Source organism: Myxine glutinosa, chromosome 5 (genome assembly GCF_964187855.1).
Source record: "Myxine glutinosa chromosome 5, kmMyxGlut1.1, whole genome shotgun sequence".
Classification (NCBI taxonomy): domain Eukaryota; kingdom Metazoa; phylum Chordata; class Myxini; order Myxiniformes; family Myxinidae; genus Myxine; species Myxine glutinosa.
In genome coordinates, this window is record NC_136265.1 from 188,184,997 (window position 1) to 188,198,548 (window position 13,552).

General features: G+C 42.8%; 1 protein-coding gene across 1 annotated transcript; it reads left to right on the top strand.

The window, feature by feature from the left end:
- Positions 1-9,299: 9,299 nt before the first annotated feature.
- LOC144892075 (general transcription factor II-I repeat domain-containing protein 2-like) lies at positions 9,300-11,800 on the top strand. The gene is made up of 2 exons (XM_078777240.1): positions 9,300-9,419; positions 9,905-11,800. The coding sequence occupies exon 2, from the start codon at positions 9,911-9,913 to the stop codon at positions 11,726-11,728; it is 1,818 nt and encodes a 605-aa protein (XP_078633366.1). The 5' UTR covers positions 9,300-9,419; positions 9,905-9,910; the 3' UTR covers positions 11,729-11,800.
- Positions 11,801-13,552: the final 1,752 nt, after the last annotated feature.

Below are 13,552 nucleotides of genomic sequence, written 5' to 3' on the forward strand. Positions count from 1 at the left end.
GTCTGTCTGTCCGGGGATGTGGCTAATTTTGATTGATTGATTAATCAATTAATCAATTAATTATTTAATTACTCGATTAATGACTTAATTAATTAATTATTTTTTAAGTTACAGATTCGGATGAAACAGTGGTGGTTTAGGTATTCTATTAGCCAATTGATAAATTACTTAATTATCTTATGATTATTATTTATTTATTTTCATTATTAATCATTTATTTATTTTCTTTCTCATCTGAGCAATATCTCAGGCACCTTTTGAGCCATGAACGAAATATTTTGACACTATTGACGAAGTGATGTGGCTACAAAGGATATTTTAGATTTATTGATTAATCAATTAATCGATGAATTATTTATTGATTAATAAATTAATTATTACATTTTTCTGATTAATGACTTATTTAATTAATTTTCTAAAAGTTATAGCTTCGAATGAATGAATTGATTAAGAAAATATTTTATGAAAATTATTTATTGATTTTAATTATGCAATTAATCAATCGATTATTGTACACCTCTCCCACCCAATTCAGTCTCTATGAGCCGCACGGCGGTATTGCCGGGAGCCTTCGGCGCCCTGGCAATGCAACGCTGGAGGATATTTATTTATTTGTCATGGGGGCGGTGTACTTTGAATGTATCTGCACTAGAGATCGGTGCCCCTCTGCAGAAACTTGTCAATTAAAAGTGAGGGTGCACCACCAATGCTCGAAAAAAAGATTGGCTTTATTGCCTTGTGCAAAACAATCCTGATTTCCCTTATTTTCCTGACTGCCACAGCATCATCCATCTGTAGGCTTTGTGTGCCAAAGTGCTTCATTTTCAGCATGTCGTGATTCATTAATGTGATTGTGAAGACTGTCAACTCAATCCAAGGTAAGGCATCGCAACACAGGCTGTTCAAGACACTCCTATCTGAACTTGATGGTCAATACAGAGACCTTACCTTATCTTGCATTCAGAAGGGCGATGGATCAGAAAGGGGAAAGAATTTGGAGCATTTAGAGGAACTCCTTCAACAAATAAAACATTTTTTGGAAGAGAGAAATCAACACTAGCAGGAGCTCAGCGATCAACAATGGATCACCGAGTTGGTGTTTTGACTGATTTGATTTTCAAACTGAACAAAGTTAACCTTGAAATTCAAGGCAATGACAAAAATCTGACACAAATTATTGCATCGGTGAATGCATTCTGAAGCAAGATGGGATTGTGGAGAGCTCAAATCAGGAAGGAAGTTTTCACTCTCTTTTCAAGCCGAAAGAGGCAGGAAGAACATGCCTCTTTCGACAAGGAAATCAAAGCTGAACACATTGAAAAAATTGAAGGAGACTTTGAAAGACGATTTGATACATGTGGAACCCGTAGCCATGTTCCTTGAGAACTCTTTCGCAGACACAGATAACAGTGAAAATGCAGTCAAGATAGCAAATATGATGAAACATGACAAAGCTGACCTAGAGATGGGAATAATTCCCATCAGAAAGATTTATAACTGCAGTCTCGATCCTCCGACAAGGCGTTTTGGACCCTCGTGGAGAGACAAAAGTACCCCCTCTTGCAAAGCTTATCTTCGCATGAGTGCTTTCTTCTGAACTATGTACCTGTGTGAGACGGCATTTTCTGCAATGAAATACCTGAAGTCAAAGTACAGATCACGCTTGATTGATGCTCATCTTATTGATTGCATGAACTTGACCCAGTATGGTCCTGACTTTGAGAAGCTAGCAGAGTGTATGCAGTCAGGTTTCACACTAGAGGTGAGTATTTTCAATCAAAGTACATGTTTTTTCATGGAGTATTGTGTTATTCTTTAAAATTGAGTTTTTTTAAGCAATAGTTTTAGACTATCTCAGTGGGTCTAATCCACTGAATCAATCGGAGCTGAAATTGATAATATTTTAATCCTCAGCGGTTTACAATTTTCTCAGGTATTATATTGTAAGCAATTCTGTATTTCTTGTAAAACTGTTTAGTTATATACTGTGCTGTATATAATTAATATTTTCTACTACTTGTGCACGTTTTGTACAATACCTGCATGGTTGTCATACTGTGTTCTAAAATTTATGTATTTGATTTGATTTGGATGTACCATACTCTTTACCATAGCAGTTTCTTGGCAAGGGTTATACTGGGTGGTTTGCCATTGCCTTCTCAGCATTGCTTTTCCATGCTCTATCTTTTTAAGACAGGGTCTGAGAACCTGGATTTCCTAAGCAAAAAAACAGGTGAATTGTTTGAGGTCTGCTACTTTGCTAGCCACCTGAGAGACCACAAATTTTCCGGACTTGCAAGAGTCAGTTGATTTCTGCAGTAATTTGATTGGCTTGAATCCCCCCCCCCCCCCAACTCCTTTTATGGTGCTCGAGGAATCACAGCTGGTGAATGCATGGAGTCAAAGTAGTGTGGAGCAATAGTCTTGCTTCGACTGTTTTGCAAGAAAAATCGCATTGATTCGCCTTTCATTATCACCCCTCGCAGTAACAAAGAACAGTTCGACATCTGATATTTGAGCATGGTGGAGTACGATTAAGAAGATGTCACTGGCTGGCCTCTTTACCCCGAAGACCCAAAAAGACCCCGAATACCGAAAAGACTCTGAAGACACAAAAGACCCCGAGGAACCAAAAGACAGAAAAGACCCTGAAAACCCAAAAGACCCCAGGAACCCAAAAGGCCCCGAGAACCCAAAAGACCCAAATAATCCCGAGGACACAGACCCCGGGGACCCAAAAATTCGTAAGGCTGAGGCTTCAGACCTTGGCACACTCACGAGGCTGTACTGTTGAATAAGCTGTTCCAACCCGTCATTTTTGACGGGTTTTTCTACTTGTATAGATTAAAAGCAGTGATGTGGTAAAAAAACAAGTTGCGCATGAAGGAGTTGGCGGAAAATACATAAGTCAACAGCAGCAAAGCTCAGTGCATGGTTCAAGAAACTCGATTCTATTGAGAAGATAAGAACACAGTTCACCCTCAGCTACCCCTTCTCAAAGTTGACCCAAAGAACATTTGGATGTGAAAGTCCACTACTCAGAAAACACTAATATTCATGCGAATATTGAGTTGGTTTATTTGCACCTAGAGATCAATACAACGGTGATAAGCCATGGATGACTACATTTATCACCTGCAGTCTCATTAACAAGTGTCAAAAAACATTTAGTCAAAGAAATGAGCAATGGAAGAAAGTGAGGAATAAAATAATTTCTAAACAGCATTTCTATCATGATATGGTTCAGAATCTCAAATCTTCAAACCCGGCACAGTGGTACCGACAATTCCGGATCATGACTACTGGAGTCTGTTCCAACCCGACCATCGAACCACCACCTGATGTTGACCTAACAGATGACCAGGAAATAGCCGACTGCGTCAATGACCACTTTGCGGAAATTGCGAAGGATGTTACTCCCATAGATTGCTCGACACTTCAGGCATACTTAGCCCCACATCCATGTCCAGAAATAGAGGAACATGAAGTCTACAGAAAGTCCTATAGTACATTAATCGCAATATAGCTCCTGGTCCTGACGAAATCCCAGCCCGTTTGATTCGTGAATTTGCTTGTGAATTTAGGACTCCATTAACGGATATCCTAAATTTTTCATTCAAAGAGGGAACTGTTCCAGCACAGTGGAAAAAAGTCCGAAGACTTCTCGACCAGTATGGAATAAGCTCAGGCCAATATCGTTGACTGATCACTTTGCAAAACAAGTTGAAACCTTCACAACTCGATGGGTACTCAGTGACATTAAGGACAATATTGACATCAATCAGTTTGGTAACCGAGCAGGTTATTCCACCTCACACTACCTTGTTAGGTTGATGAATAGTTTATACGAGCCCTTAAGTATGTTGATGACATGACACTGAGAACTCAAGGATCAGACAACTTAATATGACACTACAATCAATCTGCCTTTAATGTTTTTACCCAATGGGAAATTAAAAGTGTCATGAAGTTGAATACTGCCAAGTGTGCCCTTGAAGATGCTCAAAAAGTTTAACTTGGCCGTGGAAGATTTGCTTACCATTTGTAAAGGCCATGTTACATGACTTAAAGTACACTGCTCCAGTTTGGAATGCTGGTCTCACAATGTGCCTAAGTGACGAACTAGAACATATTCAGAAAAGGGCTCGACGAATCATTCTAGGACGAGCATAGTCATTATGATCAGGGCCTTCAGTTTTGTGATATTCCAACCTTGAAACAATGAAGGTTTGAAATTTGTCTGAGATTTGCAGGCCAATTGCTAACATATCATGAGTTTAGAGTTAGACAGACACCTGAGGCTTCCAGACCTCAGGCAGGATTATACACAATACTCTCTCAGAAGTTCATTTAAAGTCTCTCAAGTCACATTTAAAACCCAAAGATACAAAAACAGTGCCATACCATACTTTAAGATTCTTAATGAATAATATACATTGTACTCCTTTTTATAATGTCATCCTTTCTCATCTTATTATAATGGAGCAAACATAGATGGTTATGTATGTATATTTGTGACCAAATCGTCTTCTTCTTCAAATATATATAAACCCGAAAAACACGGTCCGTGAAGCCGTGAGGTGGGTGAAGCTGTGACTATATATCTATTAATTACGTACTGTTTGAATGTCGGTTACATCCTGTCTATTAATTACGGACATCTATTAAGTATTGTTTGTATATACCTTTCAACCGTTTAGACTGCTGAGCCCCCTTAGACCTTTGAAGATCCTTTAAGTCCCCCCAAGACCCTTAAGACCACCAAGACCCCTAATGATCCAAAAGGCCCTGACGACCCAAAACACATCAGCAACCCAAAAGACCCTAAAGGTCCCAGAAGACCCAAACGAATTTGAGGTCCCAAAATATCTCGAAGACCCAGAGGACCCAAAATACATAAAGACCCCAAAGACCCGTGAGACACTTTAGACCTGCTGGGACCCTTGCCATTTAGAGTTTCAGATTAGTTGGACCTTTTACGATTACAAATAAATAATATCACCAATATTATAAATGAATTTGTACAAAAGAAATGTTTATATTATGATTGGTATAAATCATGACAAGATAGCAACTCAAGTTCAGTAAGGTCATTATCCTCAGTTTAAACAAGCCTGTGCCTCTGCAGCGACGTGTGGTGGGGTGAGTGTAACAAGCCGAGCTACGCTAGTATTTTTAAAGTAGAAAACAATTACATGCATATCTTTTTAATAGCATTCTGCTGATGTTGATAATAATTTCAATTGATATTTGATATACAATGTAGCTTCTGTCCTCCTTTTATATTTACTCCCGCGAGGGAGTAATGCATTCGATCGTGTCCATCCGTGTGTGTGTGTGTGTGTGTGTGTGTGTGTGTGTGTGTGTGTGTGTGTGTGTGTGTGTGTTCATGTGTTCGTGTGTTTGTGAACAAGATATCTGAAAAAGTTCTGAACGGATTTGGATGAAAGTTGGTGGGATGATTGCCCTTGGGATAAGGAAGAATTGATGAGTTTTTGGTGAAGCTCAGGATATTATTCCGGATCCAGGAATTTTTTAAAGGATTTTTTACCATTGGAAGATAGGACTCGTTTTTTTTAAACATTATCTTCTTCTATATATTATTCTATATATTCTATATATAATCTTCTATATCTATATATATAAAAGAAAGTTTTTGTTTGTGTGTTTGTTTGTCTGCGCAAGCTAATCTCCTGAACGGTGAATAAACAAAACGTATTATTCCAACTTGACTCACGGCGGGAGTATGTGCCCTACTGAGTGGCAATCTAGTTTACATTAATTTTGCATGAGAACTCCTGTCCCTGCCTTTTGATCTCAGGTAGCTCACATATTTCAGGTATATTTATTTGAACCTTGTATCTAGGCTGGCTCCCAGGCTGATTTTCCTTTTTTCCTTCTTTCACCACACTCAATCCGGTTTCCCTTTTCTCATGTTTACCTCATCTCCGTTTCCACCTAGTGATGTGCTGTTTGCACCTATTCTCTAATCCTTCCCCTGCCTTTCGCTGTACTTGTATTTACCCTCCTTTAGCATATATCCTGCTTCAAGGTCATGTTATTATCTCCGCATCAAAGGTGGATGGAGGTTATGTTTTTACCTCTGTGTATCTGTTTCTCTGTCTGTCCGTTTGTGAACAAAATATCTCAAAATGTTGTGGACGGATTCGGACGAAATTTGGCAGAGATGTAGCTAGCGTATGTGATAAGGCCGAAATGATTAGATTTTGGTGAAGATCCGGATTCGGATTCGGCTACTAGAATTTTTAAGGGATAGGGCCAAAAACTATACATAGCAGGATATCTCAAAAAGTTATGGACGGATTTGGACGAAACTTGGTGGACAGGTTGTGTGTCTGACAAGGAAGAATCGATTCGATTTTGGTGAAGATCCGGTCCTGATCCAGCTTGTGTAATTTTTAAAGTGATTCTTCACCACTGAGTGATATGGCCAACCAGGTGGAGGTATGCTCTCTACTGAGTGCCATTCTAGTTTTATAATGAAATTTGTTTGCCATTTCTGTTTCCTCTGTTTGAATGTTTATGATCGGTTGAATAAAACCATTTACTACTACTAACCTATCACATGGACCTTGCCGTTTTTATTTGGTTTGTGTGAGATGGCTATGATAGAATAACAGCTTTGCAAAGGTATATGAGAGGACGTTGCTGGATATGTCAGATGTGCCAGTCTTCTTCTGCCTTTTGGCAAATTTATATATTTTTGCCAAAAACTCAGTTGAGTTTAAAGTTGAATAACGGAGATAGGTTTTTTGTTTGCATCGGAACAAGAGATCAATAGCTGTTTAGGGAAATGTTTTCGTCAATTTAAAGAATACAATATGGATCTTAAATGTAATTTTTTTTGGAGATTCCACAAATTTAGAATTATTTGTTGTTTCAAATCCCACTGGCACGTTTACTATTCATGATCGTGTTTAACGATTATCTTAATTATCGGCATTATGTTGATCAATGTTGTTTCTGTTGATTTGTGTTGGGCGAAAACTTGTAACGGGCTGTGAGCTTCTCTGCGGCAGCGGCAGTTGAATACTCAAGGCCACCTGTACAAAGGCTATGCTGCTGATGTAGCCTGACTAGACTACTAATGAAAGATGAGCTGTCAGGACCCACTGCAAAATCGATCACTTGTTTTACTTTGCATGCCAAAGACCACCATGGTAGCTGCAAAGGCCACAAACAACTTGCAGATAAATAAGTGGGCAAACACCAGCCATCAATATGGGATGACATTGCTGTAGGAGGAATGTTTGGAGAACTGGAGAGAGTATGGATGGTTTTGATGTAGAAGTTCAGTGAGGGGTAGGCTAAATGTTTGGCTGATATGCTGGAGTGGGATCGTTGGAGGATATATTTGCAAAGAATTTGTTGACACCATCTTCAACTTTGGTAAGATCCGTTGATTTATGACGTAGTAAGTTTCAGGGTTATTCATAGAAACGACAAACAACATCAGCTGGATGAAACTAATGGTATCTAATTATTGTAAGGAATGATGGAGAAGCCTTTGGTCAATATCAGGCTTTATTAAACTTGAATCAAGCAGGATCTAAGAAACACATACAAATACAACAAGAGTATATTAAAGCTAATAGATTATGAATATTAAGCAAGGTAATACAATCAAGCCATCTCGCAGAGTACATTATCTCAATCTTACCAGCATGAATCATTGTCTGATTTCAGCTCACAGCAGGCCAACATGAACGCATTCCTCATTTGCCTCGAGAAGATTCACTTCAGCCACGAGTGGCTCATATTTGCTTTGACGTATAGATCGACGTATCAATATAGGTCCTGGTTCTGACAACCAGGTCGGTAACGAGTGTCCACTAGAACGCCGACGATGATAGGAGAACATCCGTTCATGCGGGGTTACGTTAGTGGCCATGCACAATAAAGACCGGATCGAATGTAGCGCATCAGGCAACAACGTTTCCCACTGGCCGACCGAAAGATCACGTGATTTGAGTCGCATCGAAACAGCACGCCAGATTACCCTATTGTAAAATTCAACAAACCCATTGCCTTGCGGATTATAGCTGGTCATTCGACTGGAGGCTCTACCTCTTTCCTGAAGGAATTGTTTTATCTCTCGAGACATGAAAGCGGCTCCCCGATCTGAATGAATATACGCTGGGCAACCAAACAGCGCGAATAACTCAGAGAGACATTTAATCACTGAATTTGAAGAGAGATCTCCAAAAGGAAAAGTAAACGGAAAGTGGGAGTACTCATCTACGATTGTGAGCATGTAACGTTTAGAGGTGGCCGTAGGGAGGGGACCTTTAAAATCAATGTTCAGACACTCCCACGGTTGGGTGGCCTTGATCAAAACCCCTTGATGCAGTTTATGAAATTGTGGTTTCAGTTGGGTGCAAAGAGGACAAGAACTACAGACTCGCTTTACGTCTTCAACAGAATAGGGAAGATTTCAACATCGTACAAAATGAGCCAGGCGAGTGACTACCGGATGACAAAGAGAATCATGCAGCTCCCGCAATCCCCTCTCGCTCTCCCCGCAATCCGCACGCAATCCGCACGCTCTCCTCTCGCTCTCCCCGCAATCAATCTCCCCGCAAATCTCCCGCAATCCCCGCAATCCCCTCTCGCTCCCTCCCGCTCCCGCAATCCCACGAAAGCACGAGAAAATCCATCAGTGGCTACATTGTCCTTGCCAGGGCGATATACGATGTCATAGCCAAATTCCGCAAGCTCTATAGGCCCCTAGCGATTTTCTCATTCTTTATTTTCTGGGAATGTTGACCTTCAAACATAAAAGCCACAGATCGCTGGTCTGTGATCAAATGAAAGTGTTTCCCGAGAAGAAAGTGTTTCCACTTACGCAAGGCATCCACTATGGCATAAGCTTCCTTCTCAAAAGACGAGTGGCTCCTCTCACTATGGGATAATGTTCTGGAGAAGAAGGCCACGGGTTGGCCTGACTGATTCAAGGTAGCCGCGATTGCATACTCGGAGGCGTCAGTCTCAACAATGAAGGGAACACTGTCATCAATTGACATTACTACCGCTAGAGCAGGGGCGGGCAACCCCCGGCTCGCGGGCCACATCCGGCCCGCGAAGGCTTAGCGTCCGGCCCGCCACCCTGCTAGGCTTTATTATTGCAATCCGGCCCGCGGACCTCCCAGTAAAACTCATATCATTTGTAAATGTAAGAGTTTATATTTAGCCAATCTGAATTCAAGAAAGGGACATTTTGTCTTCAGCACCGTCCTCTTCCGGAAGACATGCGCACGGGGAACTGTCTTGCCTAGACACCGCCTGCTTGCTGATAGGCGGTCTTTTCAAATCAGCCGGCATGTGATACGGACGTCCTTCCGATTCAGTCAGCTTGCGACAAACGTTGGTGTCTGGGACAAATAACTTGCAACAAAGAGGTAAGCGACGCAGAGTTCTCTAAACCTATTTCAATTTTCACTTTCTTTCAATTTGCTTTGTTTTGTTTGTTAGAACATGTTATTATCTTTCATTTGCTGCATTTAAATAATTTTATTCTCCCTTTTTATTTGTAAAAATAAAAATATAACGAACTTTCTATTTGTAAAGAAAAAAAATATATAACGAACTTTCTGTTTGTAAAAGAAAAAAGAAATTGACGAACTTTTGTTTAAAAGGAAAACGAAATTGACGAACTTTTGTTTAAAAGGAAAACGAACTCTTTAAAAAAAAAAGTATGCAGACTGATTCATTTCCTGTATTTCAGTTTTACGGTGAAACTGTGTCATATTCAGCGTTGGCCACGTGCGCGCAAAATAAATACATTCATCTGTACAATTCGTCTTCCGAGATTTTTTGTGCCCCAGATTGCTTGCTGTTACATCATTTATTCATTGCTGATATACCTAATTTTCTTCCTTTTCAGCTCATCATGTCTGCGACCCAGCGTGTTAAGAAGAGGAAAGTGGACCTCGAGCGTCGGATCTTCAACCCTGAGTGGGAGAAGTACTTCTTCATCGAGCGCTTTGGACAGGCCCAGTGCCTCATATGCTTGAAGACTTTGGCTGTCCTAAAAGAGTACAACGTGCGCCGCCACTGGGAGACAGAGCACCGCTCGTCAAACTTCGCGTCGGTGTCTGCCACCGAAAGGAAGGACGCCATGGTTAGACTATCAGGCAACTTGGAGAAACAAACTTCACTCTTCCGCAAGCAGAATACTGAGGCCGAAAAGGTGACGCGCGCCAGTTATGAAGTCTCCCGCATCCTTGCTCGCCGAATGAAGCCATTCGCGGATGGGGACTTCATCAAGGAATGCCTCCTCGCTGTAGTGGACTCCGTCTGTCCAGAGCAGCGTTCCGCCTTTGAGAACGTGAGCCTTTCGTCCCGCACCGTTCGTCGCCGCATCGAGGATATGTCGGAAAACGTGCACGACTCACTCAAAACACGCAGCTCAAATTTCGTCGCCTTTTCCCTCGCTCTGGATGAGAGCACCGACACAAAGGACACGGCCCAGCTGTCCGTTTTCATCCGTGGCGTCACCGCTGACTTTCAAGTGTGTGAGGAATTCCTCCAGCTTGTCCCGCTGCGCGACACCACCACTGGGAAAGACATCTGCGACGCCGTGCTTCTGTGTGTTGATCAGCACTCCCTGGACCTCTCCCGTCTTGTGTGTGTGACGACCGACGGTGCCCCGGCGATGGTTGGTGAGAAGAAGGGCGCCGCTTCGCTGCTAGTGCGTCACTGTGCAGCCGCCGGATACACTCAGCCCATTAACAAGATGCACTGCATCATCCACCAAGAGTCCCTGTGCGCTAAGTCTGCCAACCTCGTTGGTGTCATGTCTGTCGTGGTGAAGGTCGTCAACTCCATCCTCTCCCGCAGCCTTAACCATCGTCAGTTCCAGGCACTGATGGACGAGGTGAACGTGCACTACAACGACCTGCTCTACTTCTGTGAGGTACGCTGGCTGAGTCGTGGGGCCATGCTGTCTCGGGTGTGCGACCTACAGCAGGAGATTGCCACCTTTCTACGTCAGAAGAACCTTCCCCACGCTGATCAATTCTCTGATCCGCGGTGGCTAGCTCGCCTGGCCCTGCTCACGGACATCACGGCGCACCTGAACACCCTCAACATAAAGCTGCAAGGCAAAGACATTCTCGTGACAGACATGTACGCGCACATCACTGCCTTCGAGGTTAAACTGCGCTTGTGGGAGGCTCAATTGGCTTCTGGTCAGTTTGTGCATTTTCCTCGCCTTGCTGCATGTGCCCCTGACGATGTGGACCTGGGCACTTGCGTTAGTGTCGTCAACTCTCTACGTGAGGAATTTGCTTCCCGTTTTGCAGGAGTCAGGGTGCTGGCTGCGGACTTCAAGCTTTTCACTGCTCCCTTTGACTTCCCCGTGGAAGACGCCCCTGCCTCCTTACAGATGGAGTTGGTGGAGCTGCAGTGCAACGATGAAATGAAGGCGAAGTTCCGCACCTCTTCTCCATTGTCCTTCTTCCGCGACACCGTTCTCCCTTCTAACAATTTTCAAAAATACATTGCCCATGTCCAACGCATTGTGGCCATGTTCGGCAGCACCTACTGCTGTGAACAGCTCTTCTCGAAAATGAAGTACACGAAGTCTCACCTTCGCTCCCAACTCTCGGACCGCCACCTCAATGACATTCTTCTGTTGTCTACCTCAACCATCGAGCCAGACATGGAAATACTTCTTCATGGCAAACAGCACCAGCAGTCTCATTGATTTGTAGAGTGTTCAATGCAATTTTTGTACAATCTATTCATGTAAACAAAATATAGTAATTCTGAGATTTCGTTTTTCACTCCGGCCCGCGATCTCCTTCCAAAAGTCTCATCTGGCCCTCACTCTGAAAAGGTTGCCCGCCCCTGCGCTAGAGGAATATCATTAATCAAATTGTGAAAAGTCAGTTTGGCAGCTGAAGACAGCGGAAATTTTTTTGCTTTCAACCAGAGGACAAATTTTCTCGGAATACTTCGGGCTCCATTTCGAATATTGTGCGAACAGCCCCTAGGGTTCGTCTCAGCGTAGCTAAGTCACGAGGAGGTGGCATTTACATTAAAGGTTGCAAACTGGACATGTCAGGACGAATCAAGCCTTCTGAAATGGTATATCCCAAAAGATTGATGGTTTTAGTCGAGAACGTGCATTTTTTTTTTGTTTGTTTTGTATACAGAATCGAGGCTCGTGAAAGAGCTAACATTTATTTCACAAACAAATCACACAGACAAACAAAATATATAAAAAGAGGGAGCGGTAGACAAGATGGGGAGAGAAGGGGAAGCACACAAACACAACATTTGAGAGCAGGGACATCGGGAGATGTGTGGGAGGGAGAGGGCTTGGGGGGAGGAGGCGTGGGAAGGGGGGGGGGGGGGGATGGGAGAAGTATAAAACACAAGGACACCAAGGATTTCCAGGACAGAAGTTGGTATTTCAAAAAAGTGGATTTGGGGTGAAATTAGCGGGGGTAGAAAAGATCAAGGTTTTGGATGGGGGAAGATAAGAGATGGGGGAAGATAAGAGATTGTCAGCATTGTCAGCATTGAGATTCAGTTTGTACTTGCAAGCTACTTCCATGAATCATTTCAAGTTATTGTCATGCTCGTTCTGTGTTCGCACAAAAACTGACATTACCCACATAAACAAAGGTGTCTTTGAGATCTCTCGAGGTACTATCTTGTCGATTGCTCGTTGGAAGCACGATACTCCGTTCATTATCCCGAAGAGTATTGTTACGTGCTCCTCCCCAACCCCCTGGTCACGGTGAACCTCCGAGCCCCGAGAGGAGTCACAGCAGAAAAATGTGTTATTCTGTATGTCAAAGATCAATGGTGAAGCCTCACCAATTGTTACCAACAAACAAATATTGTATTAAGATCACACAAGAACAATAGTACAACAATAATAGTAATCAAAAGTACAATCAATATATCCTATGATGGTACCATCAGTTTCGTAACATATAACTCACTGTGCTCCAAGTGAGTGAACCAAGAACATTCCCAATGTCTCTTTCCCAGCTTCAAACCCAAAGTTGTTGATTCCGGCTTCAAGCCAAAGTCGATCCCGGCTTCAAGCCAAAGTCGATCCGCTCCAGCGATTGTCAGAACGATGTCTAATCGAGACCAGAATCCCGTTCGGATGATAGTCACAGTCATGCGGCCAAAGCTGCGTAAAGGCGCCCTCAAGGCGACTGGGAAATCCAAAGGCGCCCTCCAGGTGACTGGGAAATCACACCCTCGGGTATGGACGTTCCACTGCTCATAGTCGGCGAACCACAAATTAACCTTCAAAAGCCACGTTGCGCACACACACACACACACACCAGATACGTCTGAATCCGGTGAAAACGGCTGACGAAGCAAAGAAACCTTGCTCGACGCGCAAAGCGCGTGAGTCAAAATGGCCGACGGCCCATTCTCGAGACGTAATGCCCCTTCGATGATTCTCTCCGGAATCAATCACAAAACCTGACACGCAGGTTAATCTGTTACAGCGATAACAACTCTGTCGCACGAATCCCTTTCCTGGGAAACCCAAAGTTCA